Here is a 25353-nt window from a genome sequence, read left to right as displayed (position 1 = left end):
CAGTGGCCTCCATCATTCTTAAATGGAAGAAGTTTGGAACCGGGCAGCCAGACTCTTCCTAGAGCTGGCTGCCTGGGCCAAACTGAGCAATCGGGGGAGAAGGGCCTCGATCAGGGAGGTGACCAAGAACCCGATGGTCTCTCTGACAGCGCTCCAGAGTTCCTCTGTGGAGATGGGAGAACCTTCCAGAAGGACAACCATCTCTGCAGCACTCCATCAATAAGGCCTTTATGGTAGTGGCTAGATGGAAGACACTCCTCAGTACAAAGCACATGACAGTCCGCTTGGAGTTTGCCATAAGGCACCTAAAGGACTCTCAGACCATGAGAACAAGATTCTCTGGTCTGATGAAACCAATATTGAACTCTTTTGCCTGAATGCCAAGCGTCACATCTGGAGGAAACCTGGCACCATCCCTGTGGCGACGCATGGTGGTGGCAGCATCATGCTGTGGGGATGTTTTTCAGCAGCAGGGACTGGGAGATGAGTCAGAATCGAGGGAAAAATGAACGGAGCAAAGTACAGAGAGATCCTTGATGAAAACCTGGTCCAGAGACTGGGGTGAAAGTTCACCTTCCAACAGGACAACGACCCTAAGCACACAACCAAGACAACACGAGAGTGGCTTCGGGACAAGTCTCTGAGTGGCCCGGTCAAAGCCCAGACTTGAACCTGATCGAACATCACTGGAGACACCTGACAATTGCTGTGCAGTGATGCTCCCCAGAGCTTGAGAGGATCTGCAGAGGGAATGGGAGAAACTCCCCAAATACAGCTGTGCCAAGCTTGTAGTGTCATACCCAGGAAGACTGTAAAGGCTGTAATCACTGCCAAAGGTGCTTCAACAAAGTATTGAGTATGAATACTTATGTAAATGTTATATTTCCAGGGTTTTTTATTTCAAAAATTGGCAAACGTATAAAAACGTGATTTTGCTTTGTCATTATAGGGTATTGTGTGTAGATTGATGAGGGGGAAAACTAAACAATGTAATCAATTTTAGAATAAGGCTGTAACATAACAAAATGTGGAAAAAGTCAAGGGGTCTGAATACTTTTAGACTACACACTATGATAGGGCCAATGTCATATGGCAACTCCTGCTCTCTCTCTCTCTCTCTCTCTCTCTCTCTCTCTCTCTCTCTCTCTCTCTCTCTCTCTCTCTCTCACACACACACACACACACACACACACACACACACACACACACACACACACACACACACACACACACACACACACACACACACACACACACACACACACACACACACACACACACACACACACACACACACACACACACACACACAGAATGACGTATTTGAAGGATTAATTGCTAGAATCTTAATTTGATTCTGTGGAATAAGAATGTTTCTGCTTGGGGCATGCTAAAGGGCATGAGTGTCCCCTACTGGTTTACTAATTCCACTTCAAGCAGCTGATCTTTATGTTTTCAGAAGTCCTGACTCATCTACCCTGTTTGCAACCTGTCAGTTCATAGCAGAGAGTTGCAGGACAGTGTGTTGTATATCGCAATCTCGGTTTGAGATGCACTTGATAGCTGATATCTTGTTGTGTAACGAAGTAGGACCTACAAAAAACGTAATACCTCTGTGAAAAGGTAGCTTGGCCTCACCATAGATGTATCTTGGGCCCTATGGGCCTAACCCACAGTGAGCACTATACTGACCTCTAGTGGCGATGACAACAGAATGCATGTCTGTCCCAATAATTGGTTTTCTCCCCTACAGTGGGAGTGGCCTATTAGAACGACAACAGTAACTCTGACCAATAAAAAAGCATATTTTACTTATTGGTACTATGATTCGGCCTATGAAATGTCAATCTAGACTATCATCGAGTAATAAACCATCGTGGAAGGAAAATTCACGCCCACTGCCGTCTCCGTTTTGATTACTTTTGTAGTGATTTGAGCCGGTGTGTGTATGTCGCCATTATTTTATCAACCGTGTAGACCTCGGTTCATAGTAACCTATTGCTTTATAATTGTGATATTAAAAAAATGATTTCATTTCGATTGTTTTTTTTTCTCCAACATAGGACTTTGATATTTTTGCAACAACCGCAGTACTATAGTATCTAGCTAACTGTTTTTCGCTAGTTTGGCTGACTGACTGACTGGCTGACTGGCCATCCAGCTAGGGACAAGGTTAGCAAAAATCTAGCATAATCTGTCATTTTTGTTTTAACAGCAATTCGGCGTGTTAAGTAGTTGGTGAGATTAGTTAACTATCATCTTGCCTTTTGGTTAGCTAATATCCTCAAGGCGGCAAATCACGACATTTATAGTTTCGGTAACCGGCGGTGGCTACATAGCTAGCTGACTAGCGGATATAACTAGCTACAGTAGCTTGTTAGCTAATCGTATTTCCACAAGAATTTGAAATAAGTTTGTAGTTGGAGTCTACTGATACGGAGCTGACAACATTATTCAAGTTTACAAGGTAGGTAACTATGCTAACTTCATGTTAGCCATTTTTAGAGGGGACCTTTTTCATGTTACGCTGGAGAGGAGAACTAACGTTACCCAACTAGTTTATTCTGACTGAATCAATGTCTGAAATAAGCTGTCAGATAGTCAAGCACGTCGTATCAGGTGCGTGACAATATCAGGTTCAGCCCTGTTGAAGCAACGTAGCTCAATTCAACTGAATTTAAGAGTGCCTCAGCCTTTGACATAAATGTAATATCCGGGGTGTGTGTGTGTGTGTGTGTGTGTGTACACAATACATTTACTCTTCTGGCAATGATGCATGAAGCCTTTGAGTCTACAATTTGTTGGGTTTTGCAGTAGGTGTCCAAGTTTGACAAGATGTCAGAGGGAGAAGGGAAGCAGGTGTTGGACTCTATCCAGGAGGGGAAACCAGAGTCTATGGTTGCTTCCCCCACCGGTCAGAGTGTGTCATCCGTGTCCCCCCCAGTGTCCACTGTGACACAGCCCCCTGCAACAGCGGCGACAGAGGACGAGGAAGAGGAGAGCGAGGACGAGTCAGAGATTCTGGAGGAGAGCCCGTGTGGACGCTGGCAGAAACGCAGAGAGGAGGTATTCAATGAGCATGTGCTGGGGAAAAGAAAAGGGTTATTACTCTTTGTGTAGTTAGACTTTTGGCCCCACAAATTTTGAACTTGTTTTTTTTACACAACTACTTTGAATCAGATGGAGAATTATTAGTGTAATCCAACACTGTTCTTCATTTTAGGTGAACCAGCGCAATGTCCCTGGGATTGACAATGCCTACCTGGCCATGGACACAGAGGAGGGTGTGGAGGTGGTGTGGAATGAGGTCATGTTCTCAGAGCGAAAGAACTTCAAACTGCAGGAGGTGGGTTGGGTTCTCAACCAGGGCTCAGCTGCAACAGAACCATGCTCTATGATCAGTTATCACCCATTCATCACCACCTCCGCTGACCATCTAGCTATGAGCTTCCAGATCTTCTCATGACTGTGGCTGCCCATCTGCTTCAAAAAGCACTCAGACTTCATCAAGCTACTGTTGTAGCATTTATTTATTTTTAAATTACCTGATGTTTATTTGGTTAACATACACTTTGATATTGCATTGTTCATTAGACAGAGTTAAAAGGTAAGAACAATTTGTAAAAAAAAATAATGAATAGTAACACAAAATAACGATGTTATATACAAGGAGTACCAGTACCGAAATGTGCAGGGGTAAGAGATAATTGAGGTAATATGTTCATGCAGGTAGGGGTAAAAGTGGCAAGGCAATCAGGATAGATGATAAAACAGCAGCAGCTGGTGTTTGTGTTGTGAGCGTCAGTGCCCCCCTTCAGATTTGTGATGAACTGTTCAGCATTCTTATGGCTTAGGGGTTGAAGCTGTTCAGGAGGCTTTTGGACCCAGACTTGGCGCTCTGGTACCGCTTGTTGTGCAGTAGCAGAAAGAACAGGCTTTTACTTGGGTGGCTGGAGTCTTAGACTATTTTTAGGGCCTTCCTCTGACACTGCCTGGTAAAGGTCCTGGATAGCAGAGAGCTCGGCCCCAGTGATGCACTGGACATTTGGCACTACCCTCTCTAGCGCCTTATGGTTGGATGCCAAGCAGTTGCCATACCAAGCGGAGATGCAGCCAGTCAAGATGCTCTCAATGATGCAACTGTAGAACTTTGAGTATTTGAGGACCCATGCCAAATCTTGTCAGCCTTTTGAGGGGGGATGAGGCATTGTCATGCCCTCTTCACGACTGTGTTGGTGTGTTTGGACCATAATAGGTCCGAAATGAAGTTGACACAGAGGAACTTGAAGCTCTCGACCCGCTCCATTACAGCCCTGTCGATGTGAAAGGGGGTGTGCTCGGCCCTCCATTTCCCGTAATTTACGATCAGCTCCTTTGTCTTGCTGGCGTTGAGGGAGAGCTTGTTGTCCTGGTACTGTGTAGGCTGTCTTGTTGTATGTGATCAAGCCTACCACCATTGTGTCGTTGGCAAACTTAATGTTGGAGTCATGAGCCACGTAGTAATGGGTGAGCAGGGAGTACAGGAGGGGACTAAGCATGCACCCATGCGGGGCTCTGTATTGATGCCTTGCCTTTTTGATGCTTCGTCAGAGTGTGTAGCGGGATTTCTTCTAAGCGTCTGGATTAGTGTTCCGCTCCTTGAAAGTGGCAGCTCTAGCCTTTAGCGCAGTGTGGATGTTGCCTGTAATCATTGGTGTTACGCGTGTCACTGCTTTTCCTGCTTGAGTTTTTGCTTGTAAGCCGGAATCAGGAGGATAGAGTTATGGTAAGATTTGCCTAAGCTCCTTAGTGCTCAGACACACCAATGGCGTTTGCTGGCCCAGAGTACTTAGCACCTCCTGAACAGAGTGCGGGCTGAAATTTGTGAACCGACGGAGCACCTATTTTTGCATGTATATTCAAGTGAAAATGTCTGCAGTCAGATGTCTACAGCATATGGTTGCTAAAGATCCACATTTGGTGCGACATGAGCGAGCCTTAGGCAAAGTGTTCCAACCTGTTGCTGCCAAACATATAGAAAAGTACTCTTTACAAAGTGTTATGAAAACCGTTCAGAGGTTGTTGCATAATCCTCAGGCACAATCCTCTCGCACATTGTTTTTAAACCTTTGCCTGTGGGCTGGATCATGTTCATAAGGGCGCATAACCTTTAAAAATGTTTTGAACGCAAAACAAAAATTAGCATTTCTTATTAGACAAGTCCAGATGGTGGTCCGTCTTCTGTTTGGTGATGAATAAACAAGACCCTGTCCTTGGCTGTGTTTCTCTCTGACTGTCTAGGCACTGAGCAGTCTGTTTGGAGCTTGTCAGTGTGCTCTCAGACAGTGTAGTCTGCCTTCTGTTTTGCATGTCAACATGCTGTGTTGGTGTGTGTTGAATACAGGCTGAGCATTGAGAAGAATGAGCTCCCTTTAGTTTGATTAGTTTTTGTTGATCATTTTGAATAGTTCCCAGAATTCTCCCGATATTGCGTTTCTGAGTTTGTGGCAGGTAGTCTAGTGGTTAGCGCAGTGGTCGAATACCCGAGGCGACAAGCTAAATCTGTCGATGTGCCCTTGAGCAAGGCACTTATCCCTAATTTGCTCCGTAGTACATACTATGTACTACGACACCTATTCGGTGTATGTGACAACTTAAAAAATATAAATATGTTTGTTTGACTCTGTGGGGAAAGTATGACTTGCAGAGATCCTGAACTAACCTTTGCTTTACCTCTTGCTTGGCAAGGGCAAGACCAGATCATATTCTGAGTTGCAATACCCTCCAATGTAATATGTGCAAGAACATTCTTGGCATTTCTTACAAGTCAGGATTGTTATCAGACATATAAGCCCTAGTTATTAAAAATATCCTGTGGCCACATCACCCACAATCAAACAAATGTAGACCGGGTTAGACAATTTTTAAATAAAAATGACATCCCCATGGAGGAAAAAAAGCAGGAACAGACATTAACCCAGGTTAAGGGGTTTTGTTTTTGTTATATTGACTTTGTCTTAATTGGCCTTAACTTAGTGGATGATGAGAAAATGTACATTTGGACTGAACGGTTGAGCTCATTGACATCAATCATGTTTATTAGTTGAAGATTGAGGTATGTTTGATTGCAAATATGTTTATTTTCCCTTCTCCTTTTTATCACTGACCAGGAGAAAGTCAAAGCGGTGTTTGACAACTTGATCCAGTTGGAGCATCTGAACATTGTCAAGTTTCACAAATACTGGGCTGATGTGAAGGAAAATAGGGCCAGGGTAAGAGATTTCAAATGCAGTAAAATAATAACCTTTTTTAATAGTAAGAAATATAAATGGAATGTATTACACAGGAAATGAACAACTTTTTTCCACTTGCAGGTCATTTTCATCACAGAATACATGTCTTCAGGAAGCCTGAAGCAGTTTCTGAAAAAGACCAAGAAAAACCACAAGACAATGAATGAGAAGGTACGGGGTGGATTAGTCTGTTTGGATCTTAAAAGGGTTGTTATTGCTACATCATTAAAAAAAAAACTTAAATGAATGATACAGTGCATTCGGAAGTATTCAGACCCTTTCACTCTTTCCACATTTCATCACGTTACAGCCTTATTCTAAAATTGATTCATGTTTTTAACCCTCATCTACACACAGATAATGACAAAGTAAAAACAGGTTTAGACATTTCTGCTAATATTTATTTGAAAAAAATCTAAAACATTTACATACAGTAAAAGTCAAAAGTTTGGACACCTACTCATTCCAGGGTTTCTCTTTATTTTTACTATTTTCTACATTGTAGAATAATAGTGAAGACAAGCTATGTACACATATGGAATCATGTAGTAAACAAAAGTGTTAAACAAATCAATATTTTTGATTCTTCAAAGTAGCCAGCTTTGCACACTCTTGGAATTCTCTCAACCAGCTACATGAGGTAGTCACCTGGAATGCATTTCAATTAGAAGGTGTGGCTTGTTAAAAGTGAATTTGTGGAATGTCTTTCCTTAATGCGTTTGAGCCAATCAGTTGTGTTGTGACAAGGTAGAGGTGGTATACAGAAGATAGCCCTATTTGGTAAAATACAAAGTCCATATTATGGCAAGAACAGCTCAAACAAGTGAAGACAAATGACAGTCCATTACTTTAAGACATGAAGGTCTGTCCGGAATGTTTTAAGAACTTTGAAAGCATCTTTAAGTGTAGTCGCAAAAACCATCAAGCTCTATGATTAAATTGATTGGTACTCAGACCCTTTACTCAGTACGTTGTTGAAGCACCTTTGCCAGCGATTAGCCTCAAGTCTTCTTGAGTATAAAGCTACAAGCTTGGCACACCTGTATTTGGGGAGTTTATCCCATTCCTCTCAGTGATGTTCGATCGGGTTCAAGTCCCTGCTGCTGAAAAACTTCCCAACAGCATTATGATGATGCTGCCACCACCATCCTTCACTGTAGAGATGGTATTGGCCAGGTGATGAGCGGTGCCTAGTTTCCTCCAGATGTGACGCTTGGCAGAGAGTTCAGTCTTGGTTTCATCAGACCAGATAATCTTGTTTCTCATGTTCAAGTGCCTTTTGGCAAACACAAAGCAGGCTGCCATGTTCCTTTTTTACTGAGGAGTGGCTTCGGTCTGGTTTTTGATCTGACATGCACTGTCAACTGTGGGACCTTATATAGACAGGTGTGTGCCTTTCCAAATAATTTCCAATCAATTGAATTTACCACAGCTGGACTCCAATCAAGTGGTAGAAACATCTCAGGGATGATCAATGGAAACAGCATGCACCGGAGATCAATTTAGAGTCTCATAGCAAAGGGTCTGAATACTTAAACTGCATTTGGAATGTTATTCAGACCCCTTCCCCTTTTCCACATTTTGTTACGTTACAGACTTATTCTAAAATTGATTAAATAAATGTTCCTCATCAAATCTTTACACAATACCCCATAATGACAAAGCGAAAACAAGGTTTTTTAGTAATTTTTGCATATTTATTAAATATTAAAAAATGAAATCAGTATTCAGACCCTCTACTCAGAACATTGTTGAAGCACCTTTTGGCAGCGATTACAGCCTTGATTCTTCTTGGGTATAATGCTACAAGCTTGGCACACCTGTATTTGGGGAGTTTATCCCATTCTTCTCCCCCGATTGCTTAGTTTGGGCAGGTGGCCAGCTCTAGGAAGAGTCTTGGTGGTTCCAAACTTGTTCCATTTAACACTGATGGAGGCCACTGTGTTCTTGGACCTTCAATGCTGCAGAACTGTTTTGGTACCCTTACCCAGATCTGTGCCTCGACACAATCATGTCTCAGAGCTCTACGCGCAATTCCTTCGACCTCATGGCTTGGTTTTTGCTGACTTCTCATACAATATTTCTAAAAAACGTTTTTTCCTTTTTCATTATGGGGTATTGTGTTTAGATTGAGGCTTCTAGATTGATAGCCTCTAGACATGGTGTAGAATGTTGATGTTATGGATGGGCAGTCCTTGCAGCCATAGCTTTGTATATGACTGAGTGGTTCCATTTCTCCAGCTCCATCCAAATCAAAGTTTTTTTTTGTTCGCGTGCACAGACTTTTCCTTCAACTGTTTACTGAAGAAGTGGCTGGGTGGCCGCTTTGCTATTGTTTGAGCCGTGCCCTTTTAAAGAACTGGTTTTAAATTGAAATTAACAATTGGACTGACACAGAAAAAGCTGTATGCAGAATGTATGTCACCTGTATGCTCTTCCTGGTTTCCCAGTAGCTCAGTAAAAATCCCCCTCTTGGCTGCAGGCGGGGAAGTGTCCCATTTTATTTAATCTTGTGACAGCCCTATTTTTAAACGAACCTACAAAGCCCACTGTTAATGCAGAACTTTCCCGCTGTTGCAATTTATACATTTTTGCAATTAATTGCAGCCTATTCTGGTCATTTGACAGAAGTAACACTTCAAGAACCACATGGTAATCACATTTCAATTAGGTTTGAATGTCATCTCTGTGCTGTCTGTCTGTTGTCTATCAGGCCTGGAAGCGCTGGTGTACACAGATACTGTCTGCTCTCAGGTCAGTCTCTCTCTCACTCACACAGCATTACATATGTTCATATTGGACAGAGCCAGTTCTGTTTTTTTCAAAACTCTAAATTCTACACATTTCACACTTCTCTTGAAGCTTCCTGTAACCTTTCTCTCCTCTCCCCAGCTACCTGCATTCCTGTGACCCTCCCATCATCCACGGCAACCTGACCTGTGACACCATCTTCATCCAGCATAATGGTCTCATTAAGATTGGCTCAGGTGGGTCTCAGATCCGTCAATCACGCTAAATGTCAACCTTTTCAGAGGTGTTGGTCTGAAGAGTATTTTTAGTCTCTTTAAAACCTGGGCCTTGTTCAGTAGGGAGGAAACATTTTGAAATGGAGTAGCTGAACACCGATTTCATTATCCATTGCAGAAATGTTTTGCTACGGTGCACCCTACTGAACAAACCCCAGGTGGCCCTTGCAACCTAACGTTCCCCATTCTCTTCGGACTAATTTGTGACTCGTCTGTTAGTGGCCCCAGACACCATCAACAACCACGTCAAGACCTGTCGGGAAGAGCAGAAGAGCCTGCATTTCTTTGCTCCTGAGTATGGAGGTAGATAACCTTTAACCTTAGACAAATGGTCCCTTTTGAGAAACCATGTAGTGGAGCTGTTTTTCTACTGACATTGATTGGCGTTGGTCTTTTTCTAGCTGTTGCAGACGTCACCACTGCAGTGGACATTTATTCCTTTGGAATGTGTGCCTTAGAGGTGAGTGAAGAGTGGTTTTGTTATTCTCACACTCGTATGACGGACAACTGAAAGAAATTAAATGCAAATCAACTTAATCATGAAGCCGATGACTAGCCTTGCTCCATGGAAACTGGAAGTTTTGTAGTCCAACAGTTTTGTTGTGTACTTCTTGTCCTGTTTCAAATCTTCTATTCCCCACACCTCCTCGTCTCTTCAGATGGCTGTACTGGAGATCCAGAGCAACGGCGAGTCGTCGTATGTGTCCCAAGAAGCCATCAACAGTGCCATTCAGTTCCTGGAGGATCCACTGCAGAGGGTGAGTCGGGGACCCTGGCCTAGCAGCTAACACCCGCTGCTTGTTGCTGAAATGGGTTTGTCCTGAAGGGTATTACCTAGTTCAGCCATAACATAACTATAGTCTGCATAGACAGGTTGCCTGACAAAGTCACGAAAATGATGCGCTCGCATCGCAGGGGTAAAAGGCTGTGTTATGATTCTGAACGGACAGATGGCTAGCAACAATGACAAGTAGCAGCCATGTAGGGAATCGTAGGTTGCTCATTCCAGCTTGTATCTTGTTATTTACACCATGTCTTGCTTTTGAAGGGTTTTGACTGTCTGCTTATATGGCAAACATTCACTCGCTACCTAACCAACAAGGTATTTGAGAGACAAGTGCTTATTGTGCGACTGTATTTTTTCAATAAACATTTGGATACTAAATAGAGTTGACTTGTTGTCCGAAATCCTTCAAATTTAAGCCATCCCATCTGTTTTTCCCAAAGTTGTGCATGCATTGGCTTTGTTGCTAAACAACCCACAATAGCCCATAGTGTTCTTAAAGGGATACTTCACTCCAAAATCAACATGTCACCAGACCATTTTTGAGCTCTGAAAACATTTGAGAAACTTTGATTTTATTATTTACATTTCTCTTTATTGCCTGTATGTGTGTGTTTACCTGTGGCAGGAGTTCATCCAGACATGTCATTTCTCTTTAATACCGGTGTTGTCCAGGACTGAACCTTGTGTTGTCCAGGACTGAACCTTGTGTTGTCCAGGACTGAACCTTGTGTTGTCCAGGACTGAACCTTGTGTTGTCCAGGACTGAACCTTGTGTTGTCCAGGACTGAACCTTGTGTTGTCCAGGACTGAACCTTGTGTTGTCCAGGACTGAACCTTGTGTTGTCCAGGACTGAACCTTGTGTTGTCCAGGACTGAACCTTGTGTTGTCCAGGACTGAACCTTGTGTTGTCCAGGACTGAACCTTGTGTTGTCCAGGACTGAACCTTGTGTTGTCCAGGACTGAACCTTGTGTTGTCCAGGACTGAACCTTGTGTTGTCCAGGACTGAACCTTGTGTTGTCCAGGACTGAACCTCGTCTTCTTAGTACCTGTTTTTTCTTGTGGTAGGAGTTCATCCAGAAGTGTCTGGAACAGGACCCCAGCAAGCGGCCCACGGCCAAGGAGCTGCTGTTCCACCAGGCCCTGTTCGAGGTGCCCTTACTGAAGCTGCTGGCAGCGCACTGCATCGTCAGCCACCAGCGTGAGTAGCAAGTCACACGAACACAGACACTGAAACACACTGCGACACACACAAATTGACACTGACACATACAAACTGTCATTGGACTATCACTATCTTGTCATGTAGACATGATTCCAGAAAATGCTCTTGAGGACATGACGAAGAACATGGACCTCAACCTGGTGATCGTGGAGGTCAAGGACGGAGTTCAGATGAAGTGAGTCTTAGATCCAACTATCTCTTGGAATCCCAAAAAGATTGAAACATAGATAGCACATAACTGAGAAGGGAAGGAACTTATGGTCCCCAACTGCTGTTTAGTCTCCTATTGAGACACACTTGATGTTGTTGTGCCTTGGACAGTGTGTTCCTGGTTAGTCCGCTGTTCACAATCTGTTGATGTCCACAGGCTTTCCCAGTTCCCTGCTCTTGAGCTGGACAAGTTCCTGGAAGATGTGAGGTAGGGGAATGTGTGTTTTTGTAGAGGTATGTGTGTTTTTGTAGAGGTGTGTGTGTGAGGCGTCTAACCCACCCCCCTCTCTCTGGTGTATCAGGAATGGGATCTACCCGCTGACAGCTTTTGGGGTACCTGGCCCCAAGCAGCCTGAGCAGGAAGCAGTGAAGTCCCCCATCGTGCCCCCATCAGTCAAAAGCCCCACTCCTGAGCCTGCAGAGATGGAGACCAGGAAGGTAAGTCCTAAAGGAGGAGGGGGAAGTACAGAGATGGAGACCAGGAAGGTAAGTCTTAAAGGAGGAGGGGGAAGTACAGAGATGGAGACCAGGAAGGTAAGTCCTAAAGGAGGAGGGGGAAGTACAGAGATGGAGACCAGGAAGGTAAAGTCCTAAAGGAGGAGGGGGAAGTACAGAGATGGAGACCAGGAAGGTAAGTCCTAAAGGAGGAGGGGGAAGTACAGAGATGGAGACCAGGAAGGTAAGTCTTAAAGGAGGAGGGGGAAGTACAGAGATGGAGACCAGGAAGGTAAGTCCTAAAGGAGGAGGGGGAAGTACAGAGATGGAGACCAGGAAGGTAAGTCCTAAAGGAGGAGGGGGAAGTACAGAGATGGAGACCAGGAAGGTAAGTCCTAAAGGAGGAGGGGGAAGTACAGAGATGGAGACCAGGAAGGTAAGTCCTAAAGGAGGGGGAAGTACAGAGCTGGATTGATAGGCACACTGGACAAGGAAAAAGGGGATTGATTGGGGAATTGAGTAGTTCAAGTATTGTTGAGTCCCACATTGCAGTCAAAAGGCTGAACTCCATAGGCATAATATAGACAATCAACAAGTGTAGGTAGTAGATACAAGAGACAAAATGTAGTACATATAAATGAAATAGATCAGTGTGTTTTTTTTAAAAGGGAGAGATATATTTGTGTCCAAATATGTGTTATCTACTGGTTTGAATTGGCTTTGGACTACAAAAATCTTTCTGCCCAGGTCCTACAGATGCAGTGCAACATCGAGCCTGTTGATGAGGGTGCCAAACATCACGTAAGTTTCTCATGACTATTCATCAATGCTGATCTAGGATCAGGTCCCATCCGACCATGTAATCTTATTCATTATGATTTAAAAGCCCTCCAACTCTGGGACACTTTGTGAATACAGCCTGGGGTAAAGCCTGTCCTGTTCAGATTTCAAACCTTTAAAAAAAATAGATAATCTATATACACACCTCTATCTTATTTCTTTTTCCAGCTTACGCTGTTGCTGAAACTTGAGGACAAGTTGAACAGGCACTTAAGTTGTGATTTGTTACCAAGTAAGTATCCACACGTCTTGCGGGTTGATTTGGGGGTGTACAGAGCATGCTGTATTTATAAATACTTAGGCATTTGGATTGACATGGATTTAAAAAACAAACATATACATGAGCTGCTTAAGAAGCTGAGATTTAAAGTTGCCTTTTCCAAAACAAATCATGTATTTCTCTAAGCAGTAGCAAGCAGATTATTCAATCAACCTTTTTGTCTGTTGTTGATTATGGTGATATTATTTATCAAAGTGCAGCTGCTACAACTCTTAAACCTTTAGATGCCATCTATCATAGTGCCCTTCGTTTTGTTAGATGACAGTTTTGATACCCATCATTGTATCCTGTATCATAAGGTTGGCTGGACTTCGCTAAAGACATGTAGATCTCTAAATTACTCCCTTTTTGTTTACAAGGCCGTACTTCAGAAACTTGTCTTATCTAACTTTGCTGCTAAAGTATAGACATCTGAGTTGCCTAACACGTTTACAGGGTTGATAAACTCTTGAAGTTCCTAGGGTCTCCACCAAACTAGGTACAGTGGGGAGAACAAGTATTTGATACACTGCCGATTTTGCAGATTTTCCTACTTACAAAGCATGTAGAAGTCTCATTTTTATCATAGGTACACTTCAACTGTGAGAGCCGCAATCTAAAACAAAAATCCAGAAAATCACATTGTATGATTTTTAAGTAATTAATTAGCATTTTATTGCATGACATAAGTATTTGATCACCTACCAACCAGTAAGAACTCCAGCTCTCACAGAACTGTTAGTTTTTCTTTAAGAAGCCCTGTTGTTCTCCATTCAATACCTGTATTAACTGCACCTGTTTGAACTCGTTACCTGTATAAAAGACACCTGTCCACACACTCAATCAAACAGACTCCAACCTCTCCACAATGGCCAAGACCAGAGAGCTGTGTAAGGACATCAGGGATAAATTGTAGACCTGGACAAGGCTGGGATGAGCCACAGGACAATAGGCAAGCAGCTTGGTGAGAAGGCAACAATTTGCTTTTCTGCAAAGGGGACAGGACGACTGCACCATATTGAGGGGAGGACAGATGGGGCCCTGTATCGCGAGATCTTGGCCAACAACCTCCTTCCCTCAGTAAGAGCATTGAAAATGGGTCGTGGCTGGGTCTTCCAACATGACAACGACCCAAAACACACAGCCAGGGCAACTAAGGAGTGGCTCCGTAAGAAGCATCTCAAGGTCCTGGAGTGACCTAGCCAGTCTCCAGACCTGAACCCAATAGAAAATCTTTGGAGGGAGCTGAAAGTCCGTATTGCCCAGCGACAGCCTCGAAACCTGAAGGATCTGGAGAAGGTCTGTATGGAGGAGTGGACCAAAATCCCTGCTGCAGTGTGTGCAAACCTGGTCAAGAACTACAGGAAACGTATGATCTCTGTAATTGCAAACAAAGGTTTCTGTACCAAATATTAAGTTCTGCTTTTCTGATGTATCAAATACTTATGTCATGCAATAAAATGCTAATGAATTATTTAAAAATCATACAATGTGATTTTCTGGATTTTATGTTTTAGATTCCGTCTCTCACAGTTGAAGTGTACCTATGATAAAAATGACAGCAGTGTATCAAATAATACAAATACTTGTTCTCCCCACTGTATATCTGCTTTTAGTTTTAATGCACCTTATTGCTGGAACAACATTTGAAATAGAGTTCGTCTTGATGTTCTGGGGCCGTCTGGGCAATTTAAATAATATATGGCATTGATTGGGGAATTATTTGTGGATAAATATAACTGTTTTTCAGGGTGATTTGTGATGTTATATTTGTGCATACCATGATTGTGTGTGTTTTATTATACAGGGTACATTTTGAAAAGAGACCTAGGTCTCTGTCTTCCCTGTCAAACTTAAGGTTACATACAAAAGAAATGGACACATCAAGAGTGTTGTACTTTACCTTTTAAATATATTCAGATTTTTATTGAACAGGGAGAAAGAGTGACTGTGGTGAGAGATGGATTTTGTTTGAGGGCAGAAGGCCAGATTCAAACCTTTACCGACACTGTAGATATGTGTGCCGGAGGGTGTAACATTATCACTAGACCAGCCAGGTCACATGGTTTTTGACCTGTGTGTTTTGTGTACAGATGAGAATGTGCAGGAGCTGGCTGTGGAGCTCGTTCAGCTGGGATTCATCAGCGAGGTAAGACAAGGGGTCACAATCCCTGTGACCCCACAGCACGCCTGCAGCCCCAGGCTCAAAACACTCCAGCAGGATACAGAGGGCTGAGGATGAGGCATTCTGACACTTTGCCTTTCAAATGGGGTCCTGAATTCTCTTTTCTCTCCTCCAGGGCGACCAGCCACGACTCGCTTCGGTTCTGGAAGAGGCCTTCTCTAAGTTCTACAGCCGGAACGGATTCTTGAATCCGGTCACCGTATCCTCATAGCAGAGGAGCCCCACCCCCTCTGTCCTCAACCTCCCTCCCTCTGTCCTCATCCTCTCACACAGGACTTTGTTGTCGCTCACAAAAAAAATGTGGGAAAGCTTTGCAGGGACACAGGGGAAAGCCTTGGCCTGTCCCTGTCCCACCCCTCACTAGGTGTTTTAGTATTTTTTTGTACTTATGCTTCTAGTATATTTTGTGTAGCCATTTGCTTCTGTTTTAAAAGAAAAAACGACTCGTTGTCACTTTAGTCAGTATTATGAGCTATATTTTGAACATTTTTAAGGAGTTTTTACACACAACTACCATAATTTTCGGTCTGTGAGCGAAAATATCTTCGGTCTCGCGTTCCGATGTACTTATGCATGGTGCTGTGTGTGGGCGGAGTCTGGTTGTGATTGGTCCTCTTCTCTACTTTCTCCCAGCAAACGAGGCATCTTCCTTTGATGTGAGTGTGATGCGCCCCCCCCCAACTTCCTTTTGTAATACCAGAATGAGATGTAGCTGTAGTTATGACGACACCTTTACCTGAGCTCAGGTGGGGAGTGGGAGAGCTGATTGCAGTCCAAATGTTGGGATTATTAATAAGTTATTTATCAATATGGTCTATCATGAACTTTCAGCACGGAGCCGGTTGGTTCTTTTCATGAATGTTTAGTTCATTAGGATCCCCAGTAGTTGTTGCCCATGCAGCAGCTACTCTTCCAGGGGTCCACATAAACGTTTCAATTTGATTTATTCTATGAGAAGGAACTTTGTCACTCGACTGTTTCTTACTCTTTAAAGTTTTATTTTGCAAATGTTAAAGTGGTCATGCGTTCTTTTCCAATGTATGTTTTGGTGCCATTTCTCAGACACAGTGAAACAGTATTCACGTAAGGACCTCTGGTTTAGACTTTAAGACTATTGGTTTACCTCAATAGTCACATTCCTTAACAAATAAATTGACTCATAACGTGTAGTGAATACATGCATGCACTCTTTATACCTTAAACTCAACTGGCTGCAAGTTAACAATTATCACTCCCTAATTAACACTACATTCCTATTCAATCAACCATTGTGAAGGGAAGATCTTTTTTCTTTACAGAAACTAAAGTGAGGAATGTGGTGTGGGCGAAGGCCTGTATGTTATACTGAGAATAACGTATTGTCATAACAGACATACAGTATCAGTGTGGGAGTTACAGGACTGTATCACTGATCCTCTGAAAGCACACTTTCTGCTTGAAATCAGATGCAGCACAGAATATACTAAGAAGTCACAAACACCCACTTTCCTAGTATTTGTTGAGTCCACTTGCTGCTAGTTTGCACTAATGTACTGTTTTGGTTGTTTTAATTTGTCTTTTCAAATACAATAACTACCACTGCTTAGGTATGGTTTTAACCAGCAACGTAATGATTTGGATGTGTTGAGGGAGGGGTGTGGGTTTGGTAAGCGGGATACATGGGTTGGTATTTTTCTTCTATAGTGTATGTCATGCTGGACATAATGCTGTGTCTCGGGTAGGCAACTCTGGTCCTGGAGGGCCAGGTGTGTTGAATATTTGCGATCACTGAACTGATCAATTAGCTCTGTTGGTCAGGTGTGGTGCCGAGTTGGAACAAAATGTCAATGCACTCCAGGAACAGGGATGCCTCTGCTGTATCTGGCTCTGCAACACCTTTCTCCTTTTTTAAATTTCACTTCCTGAAATAAACACGACACCTAGCACTTCATTGACTTGTTTGATATTTTATGTAATAGTGTTTTCCTTTTGAATGTTTGTCTGCTGAAGAATAGATCAAATCAAATTTATTTATATAGCCCTTCGTACATCAGCTGATATCTCAAAGTGCTGTACAGAAACCCAGCCTAAAACCCCAAACAGCAAACAATGCAGGTGTAAAAGCACTTAGATAAACTTAGATAAACGGATGTCTTGCACAGGGTTAGGGTCAGTTCAGTCAGTAAACTGAAATTCAAATTTCACATTTATTCATAGAATTTGATATTGGAATTTCAGTTTACTTCGGGAATCTAATTGACCCCAGCCCTGCTTGCATACCTATCATATTACCAGGTGCATGCAGAAAAACGGTATGCTCAAATTAGATAACTCCAGGTAACTGGTGATGCGCCACTGATGGAATTGATCTTATAACCAACGTTTTGGTCTCAATAACCTGAATGAAGGTTTTTTTTTTCTGCAAAGCTCATTTCAAACTTAAGAAAAATCAGGTTCTGTGGTAACTGGTTAATGTGTACATTTTTATTATCAACTGTTTCATCAGAATAGTAAGAATAGCTGTAGCCCTTGAACTATAATTTGTATGTACTTGCACAATCTTTAGTCACCAATGACATTGTGCCCAAACAACTAGTACTGTATTACACACACCAGTGTCATGCTGACAGAAACATTGATTTACTAAATTAAAGCAGCAAACTTCCATGTGAAAAGTACATCAAGCCTAAAAAGTATTGTTTCAATAGAAAACTGGAAACATGAATTCTAACAAAAAGAGACCAAAAAATGGTAAGATCAATTTAATTAGTATTCATCAATTTGAAAAACATTTCAGGATGCTATGACTGCTAACAAAACAAAACGGCCTAAACCCAGCCGTCAGAAAACACAGAAAACTTTACTTTTTTCAATGTGTCAATCACTCTCGAGTCATCTGGGACCCACGAGCTAAGCCCAAGGGATTACTAGGGGGGCACTTAAACATTCGTAGTGTCATTCCAAAAAGTGATCAAATCCAACATCTACACAGACTCCAACATTGACTTCCTCTGCCTCTCAGAGACATGGCTCCATAAAACCTCTCCATCTGCTGCTTTGATTGTGATTGGCTACAATGTCTTCAGGAGAGACAGGACTGAAGGAAGAGGGGGTCTGATGGTTTACGTTAAAGAACATATCCGATGTAAACAAATTGAGTGGTCATGTAATAATGAACTAGAATGTATTGGCCTGAACGTTACACTGTCTCCCCAAATGTATTTTACCCTTATTGGAATGTATAGGCCACCTTCCACCAAAAGTGTGTTTTTTGATCGGTTTAATAACATGCTTGGGGAATGTGACTTTGGGAAAGAGGTTAACTTAATGGGAGATTTTAACATTAATTATGAAGACACGTTTTGTCGGAAAGCCCTCAAACTGATCACTATTACCTTTGACCTTACACAGCTAGTTAAAGTCCCAACCAGGGTGACTTGTTGCTCTAAAACACAGATTGATTTGGTGTTCAGTAATAAACCAGAGAGAGTGATTAAATCATTCAATATGGTTACTGGGCTATCTGATGATAATCTGACACTTATAGCCAGAAAGCTGTCTAAGAGCAGGTTTAACCTCTACACTGTTAGGAAGCCGGATCAACTCAGAATACCTAAGAGTGAATTCAACTATTTTGAAAACGCAATTAAGGGAATTAACTGGAATGATCGCTTGTCCTATACAGACGTGGAAGCTGATAGTCAAGTTTTTCTATCCACAATCCAGACTACAATAAATGGTTTCCTAAAGAAAATCAAATCCAAACCTGTCCAAAAGAGCCCTCTTCCTTGGCTAAATGGAGAAATCTGGAAATTGATGAAAGAACGAGATTATTGTAACTGCGTTCGTACCTTGAAGGAGAGTCGGACCAAAATGCAGCGTGGTGGTTACTCATGTTCTTTAATGACGAATAGCGAATACATGAAATAACTATACAAAACAAAAGGAACGTGAAAACCTAATACAGCCTGTCTGGTGAACAACTACACAGAGATAGGAACAATCACCCACAAAATACACAGTGAAACCCCGGCTACCTAAATATGGTTCCCAATCAGAGACAACGAGAATCACCTGACTCTGATTGAGAACCGTCTCAGGCAGCCAAACCTATGCTACACCCCTACTCAGCCGCAATCCCAATGCCTACAAAACCCCAATACGAAACACAACATTTTAAACTCATGTCACACCCTGGCCTGACCAAATATATAACGGAAACACAAAATACTATGACCAAGGCGTGACAATTATGCTCTAAAAATAGCCCTAAGATCCAAATTAGAGCATGACAGACATAGGTTTACCATGTTGAGCAATAAGGTGATGAAAGAAATCAGACAGGCCAAGGCAAATGTTTTTATTAACATAATTGGTGTAGCAAAGGGAAATTCTAAACTGATCTGGGAGAATCTAAAAAAGTTAACAGGGAAAGACCATAGTAACACTGCAAAAAGACTAGAAATCATGGTGAATTACAATCTAACACAGGATGCAGTCGAAATAGCAATCGCCTTCAATTCCTACTTTATTGACTCTGTCAGGGTACTGACACAGAACCCCTCCACTGGTTTCTTGGGCTCAGTGCTAGTAAATGACGCTCAACCTGTCTTCATCATAAGGGAGGTTTCTGAGTCAAAGATGAACAAGGTGATTAGCTCACTAAATAACTCTAAAGCCAAAGATGTGTTTGGGCTGGACTTTACCTTTCTTAAAAACTACAAAGAGTCACTCATTGGCCCCATTACTAAGGTCACCAACACATCTATTGGTCTCGGGATGTTTCCAAGGGTATGGAAGTCGGTCATAATAACGGCCATCTTTAAATCAGGCGACCCTGCCGACGTGAGTATCTACAGGCCCATTAGTATACTACCTGTGGTGTCAAAGGTTGTTGAAAAGTGTGTAGCAGAACAACTGATTGCCCACCTCAACAACAGCCCCTTCACATTACACTCCATGCAGTTTGGCTTCAGAGCGAAACACTCCACAGAAACGGCCAACTGCTTTCTTCTGGAAAATGTGAATTTCAAGATGGACAAAGGGGGCGTTGTTGGGGCTGTGTTTCTGGAACCTAAGGAAGGCTTTTGATACTGTTAACCATGAGATTCTCATCACAAAATTGTCCAAGTTCAACTTTTCCCCTGATGCCTTGAGATGGATGAAATTGTACCTTGAAGGCAGAACTCAGTGTGTCAGAGTGAGCAATGAGCTGCCGCCCACTCTTAGCTATGATGTGGGCGTGCACCAAGGGTCAATACTGGGGCCCCTCCTGTTCAGCCTGTACATTAATGATCTGCCTTCTGTCTGTACTGGGTCTGAAGTTCAAATGTATGCAGATGATACAGTGATACGTATATGTGCATGCAAAGAGCAAACAACAAGCTGCACAAGAACTCACTACTGTAATGATCCAGGTTACAAAGTGGCTCAGTGACTCGTGTTTGCATCTCAATGTGAAAAAAACTGTTTGCATGTTCTTCACAAAGAGGGCAACAGATGCTACTGAGCCAGATGTCTATGTGTCAGGGGAGAAGCTCCCGGTGGTATCTGATTTTAAGTACCTTGGCATCATACTTGATTCCAACCTCTCTACAGAGCTATAACATAATTCTATAGACTTATAACATAATTCTAGAAAGCTATGACATAACTCTATAGACCTATAACATAATTCAATGAAGCTATGACAATTCTACAAAGCTGTAACATAATTATATAAAGCTATAACATAATTCTATAGACCTTTAAACAACATAATTCTATAAAGCTATGACATAATTCTACAAAGCTATGACATAATTCTATAGAGCTATAAAATAATTCTATAAAGCTATGACATAACTCTATAAAGCTATGACATAATTCTATAGACCTATAACATAATTCTATAAAGCTATGACATAATTCTATAGACCTATAACATAATTATATGAAGCTATGACAATTCTACAAAGCTATAACATAATTATATAAAGCTATAACATAATTCTATAGACCTATAACATAATTATATAGAGCTATAACATAATTCCGTAGACCTATAACATAATTCTATGAAGCTATGACATAATTCTATAGACCTATAACATAATTCTATGAAGCTATAACATAATTCTATAGACCTATAACATAATTATATAGAGCTATAACATAATTATATAGAGCTATAACATAATTCCGTAGACCTATAACATAATTCTATGAAGCTATGACCTAATTCTATAGACCTATAACATAATTCTATGAAGCTATAACATAATTCTATAGACCTATAACATAATTATATAGAGCTATAACATAATTCCGTAGACCTATAACATCATTCTATAAAGCTATAACATAATTCCGTAGACCTATAACATCATTCTATAAAGCTATAACATAATTCTATAGACCTATAACATTATTCTATGAAGCTATAACATAATTCTATAGACCTATAACATAATTATATAGAGCTATAACATAATTATATAGAGCTATAACATAATTCCGTAGACCTATAACATAATTCTATGAAGCTATGACATAATTCTATAGACCTATAACATAATTCTATGAAGCTATAACATAATTCTATAGACCTATAACATAATTATATAGAGCTATAACATAATTCCGTAGACCTATAACATCATTCTATAAAGCTATAACATAATTCCGTAGACCTATAACATCATTCTATAAAGCTATAACATAATTCTATAGACCTATAACATCATTCTATAAAGCTATGACACAGTACCAGTCAAAAGTTTGGACCCACCAACTCATTCAAGGGTTTTTCTTTATTTCTCCTATTTTCTACATTGTAGTATAATAGTGAAGACATCAAAACTATGAAGTAACACATATGGAATCATGTAGTAACCAAGTTTTAAACAAATCAAAGTATATTTAATATTTGAGATTCTTCAAAGTAGCCATCCTTTGCCTTGATGACAGCTTTGCACACTCTTGGCATTCTCTCTACCAGCTTCACCTGGAAATATTTTCCAACAGTCTTGAAGGAGTTCCCACATATGCTGAGCACTTGTTGGCTCAGCGCAAACCAGATGTGATGGTGTATTGCTGCAGAATGCTGTGGTAGCCATGCTGGTTAAGTGTGCCTTGAATTATAAATAAATCACTGACAGTGTCACCAGCAAAACACCATCACATCTCCTCCTCCATGCTTCACGGTGAGAACCACACATGCGGAGATCATCCGTTCACCTACTATGTGTCACACAAAGACACAGTCAAATTTGGACTCATCAGGTCAAAGGACAGATTTTCACTGGTCTAACGTCCATTGCTCCTGTTTCTTGGCCCAAGCAAGTCTCTTCTTATTATTGGTGTGCTTTAGTAGTGGTTTCTTTGCAGCAATTCGACCATGAAGGCCTGATTCACACAGTCTCCTCTGAACAGTTGATGTTGAGATGTGTCTGTTACTTGAACTCTATACTCCAGTTATTTGGGCTGCAATTTCCAAGGCTGGTAATTCTAATGAACTTATCCTCTGCAGCAGAGGTAATTCTGGGTATTTCTTTCCTGTGGCTGTCCTCACGAGAGCCCGTTTCATCACAAAACTTGATGGTTTTTGCTGACAACACTTGAAGAAACTTTTAAAGTTCTTGAAATGTTGCGTATTGACTAACCTTCATGTCTTAAAGTAATGATGGACTGTCATTTCTCTTTCTTTTTCTTTGAGCTGTTCTTGCCATAATATGGACTTGGTCTGTTACCAAATAGGTCTATCTTCTGTATATCACCCCTAACTTGTCACAACACAACTGATTGTCTCAAACGAAATTCCACAAATACATTTTTAACTAGGCACACCTGTTAATTTAAATGCATTCATGAAGCTGGTTGAGAGGATGCCAAGAATGTGCAAAGCTGTCATCAAGGCAAAGGATGGCTACTTTGAAGAATCTCAAACATAAAATATATTTAGATTTGTTTAACACTTTTTTGGTTACTACATGATTCCATATGTGTTATTTCATCGTTTTGATGTCTTCACTATTATTCCACAATGTAGAAAATAGTAAAAATAAAGAACCTGGAAAGAGTAGGTGTATCCAAACTTTTGACTGGTACTGTAATTCTATAGAGCTATGAAATAATTCTATAAAGCTATAACATAATTCTAGAGCTATAAAATAATTCTATAAAGCTATAACATAATTCTAGAGCTATGAAATAATTCTATAAAGCTATAACATAATTCTAGAGCTATGAAATAATTATATAAAGCTATAACATAATTCTAGAGCTATAAAATAATTATATAAAGCTATAACATAAAAGCTAAAGAACATAATTCTAGAGCTATAAAATAATTCTATAAAGCTATAACATAATTCTAGAGCTATAAAATAATTCTATAAAGCATAATTCTAGAGCTAGAAATAATTTATAAAGCTATAACATAATTCTAGAGCTATGAAATAATTCTATAAAGCTATAACATAATTCTAGAGCTATAAAATAATTCTATAAAGCTATAACATAATTCTAGAGCTATAAAATAATTCTATAAAGCTATAACATAATTCTAGAGCTATAAAATAATTCTATAAAGCTTCCAGTTTGATACGCGTCTCGGCGCTCAGGTTGTACTCCAGGTGCTGAGCCTTGTTCTGCAGGGCTGACAGGGCAGAGAGCAGCACATCCTGCTCCTCCTGTTCCACATAACGATACTTCCCCAGGGCCTGGGATGGGATCAGGGAGAGAGACACTCGCAATAGCCCCAGGGCTACATAGAAGCAGACTGGTTGGCACCCAAATGGATTAAGCTACATTTCACTGTTGTTGTAAAGCGAAGCGATGGTGAAACGTAGCGAATTCAGTTTGGATGCCAGGCTAACAAAGGAGCGTGGACTAACAGGGCCGTGTTCAGTAGGTACGATACAGGAGAACACGGTTTGGAATTGAGTGTAAGGTGGTGGTTGTGCCTGGAGTTGCCCAAAAAGAAACGATTGGTTTCGTTTTCCGTTTTAAACCGTGTGTCCTACTGAACATGACCCTGGTGGTTTAGCAGTTATTCTGAGGTGCTTTTAACAGGATGTGCTTTGGTTCCCCAAATTTGTAGAATGCATTTTTTTTAATACTCGTTTTTGTGTGCTGAAGAATTGCAACGCCCTCATTAGAAAGCCAATTTCCCCAGTTCGGGAACCAATGCACCACATGACCACACCATCTATTTCCAACCGTGATGGTGGATTGGTGGATGGCCAGCCATTCAAAAAACAATGTGAGCTAAATATTTTTTTAAACGCTCTAAGGACAGGGGTTCTCAGGGATCCCCGGAGGTAGTGTCAGATCTCATAAAAAAAAATATGAATATTACTAACAACAACAGATGAAATACATTTTGGCCAAGCGATCCAAATAACTTTAGAGGGTGCTATACAATACAATGCAATATTATTAATCTACAATGTATGTTCTTAACCCTGGGCAACATGGGCCTGGGAGGGTCACAGGGTTATTGGTATCCAATTATATTTTTTCAAGGTCTTGTATTGAATACTTCTCAATACATAAATGCACTGTAATTTCAACTTGAAAACTCCAACATTTTCTCTCCGATGCCAAGAGGCAGGCCTTTAAAATGTTCCTTCCTAGGGCCTGAAACTTGGCTTGTCCGGCCATGCACTACCAAAGTCTTAGTAAAATTCTTTGTATGCTATTGTTTGTGTTTTGATTATGAGGGTCCCTGATGAATTTTCTCCGACCCCAAAAAGTTTGAGAAGTTTGAGAACCCCTGATCTGGAACATTGACTGCCTTCAGATTATTCACGCTTTTTCCAAAATGTGTTGTGTTACAGCCTGAATTTAAAATGTATTAAGTTGAGATAAAAGTTTTACAAATTAATACAAAATGAAAAGCTGAAATGTCTTTGCTCAATAAGTATTGAACCCCTTTGTTATGTCAAGTCCAAATCATTTCAGGAGTAAAAATGGGCTTAACAAGTCACATAATAAGTTGCATGGACTCACTCTGTGAACAATAATAGTGTTGAACATTCTATTTTAAATAACTACCTCATCTCTGTACCCCACACGCACAATTATCTGTGAGGTCCCTCAGTCGAGCAGTGAATTTCAAACTTAAGAAAAATCAGGTTCTGTGGTAACTGGTT

At 41.1% G+C, this 25353-nt stretch overlaps 1 protein-coding gene across 10 annotated transcripts; it reads left to right on the top strand.

Moving 5' to 3' along the window:
- Positions 1-1906: 1906 nt before the first annotated feature.
- nrbp1 (nuclear receptor binding protein 1) lies at positions 1907-17168 on the top strand. Of its 10 annotated transcripts, none has more exons than XM_052471260.1 (21): positions 1907-2467; positions 2818-3066; positions 3224-3346; positions 6150-6251; positions 6354-6443; positions 8986-9026; positions 9165-9259; positions 9518-9601; positions 9700-9758; positions 9958-10056; positions 11153-11285; positions 11394-11484; positions 11677-11727; positions 11822-12005; positions 12054-12101; positions 12151-12198; positions 12247-12294; positions 12702-12755; positions 12963-13026; positions 15147-15202; positions 15354-17168. In XM_052471260.1, exons 2-21 carry the CDS (start codon positions 2836-2838, stop codon positions 15447-15449), a joined length of 1797 nt encoding a protein of 598 aa, XP_052327220.1. In that variant the 5' UTR covers positions 1907-2467; positions 2818-2835; the 3' UTR covers positions 15450-17168. The 10 variants fall into 10 exon arrangements, with proteins under 10 accessions (XP_052327220.1, XP_052327219.1, XP_052327221.1 ...); XM_052471259.1 differs by having other exon boundaries at positions 2815-3066; XM_052471261.1 differs by lacking the exon at positions 12054-12101 and having other exon boundaries at positions 2815-3066.
- Positions 17169-25353: the final 8185 nt, after the last annotated feature.

This window comes from Oncorhynchus keta, chromosome 19, assembly GCF_023373465.1.
Source record: "Oncorhynchus keta strain PuntledgeMale-10-30-2019 chromosome 19, Oket_V2, whole genome shotgun sequence".
Taxonomy (NCBI): Eukaryota; Metazoa; Chordata; class Actinopteri; order Salmoniformes; family Salmonidae; genus Oncorhynchus; species Oncorhynchus keta.
The sequence above is the reverse complement of the archived record's forward strand: the minus strand, read 5'-3'. Positions and strand labels throughout refer to the sequence as shown.

Bases quoted from the DNA above. Each gene is read 5' to 3' on its own strand.
- nrbp1 (XM_052471260.1), top strand. From the start codon at position 2,836: ATGTCAGAGGGAGAAGGGAAGCAGGTGTTGGACTCTATCCAGGAGGGG. The intron at 6,444-8,985 runs GTACGGGGTGGA...GTTGTCTATCAG, and splicing joins ACAAGACAATGAATGAGAAG to GCCTGGAAGCGCTGGTGTAC. The intron at 9,027-9,164 runs GTCAGTCTCTCT...TCCTCTCCCCAG, and splicing joins CAGATACTGTCTGCTCTCAG to CTACCTGCATTCCTGTGACC.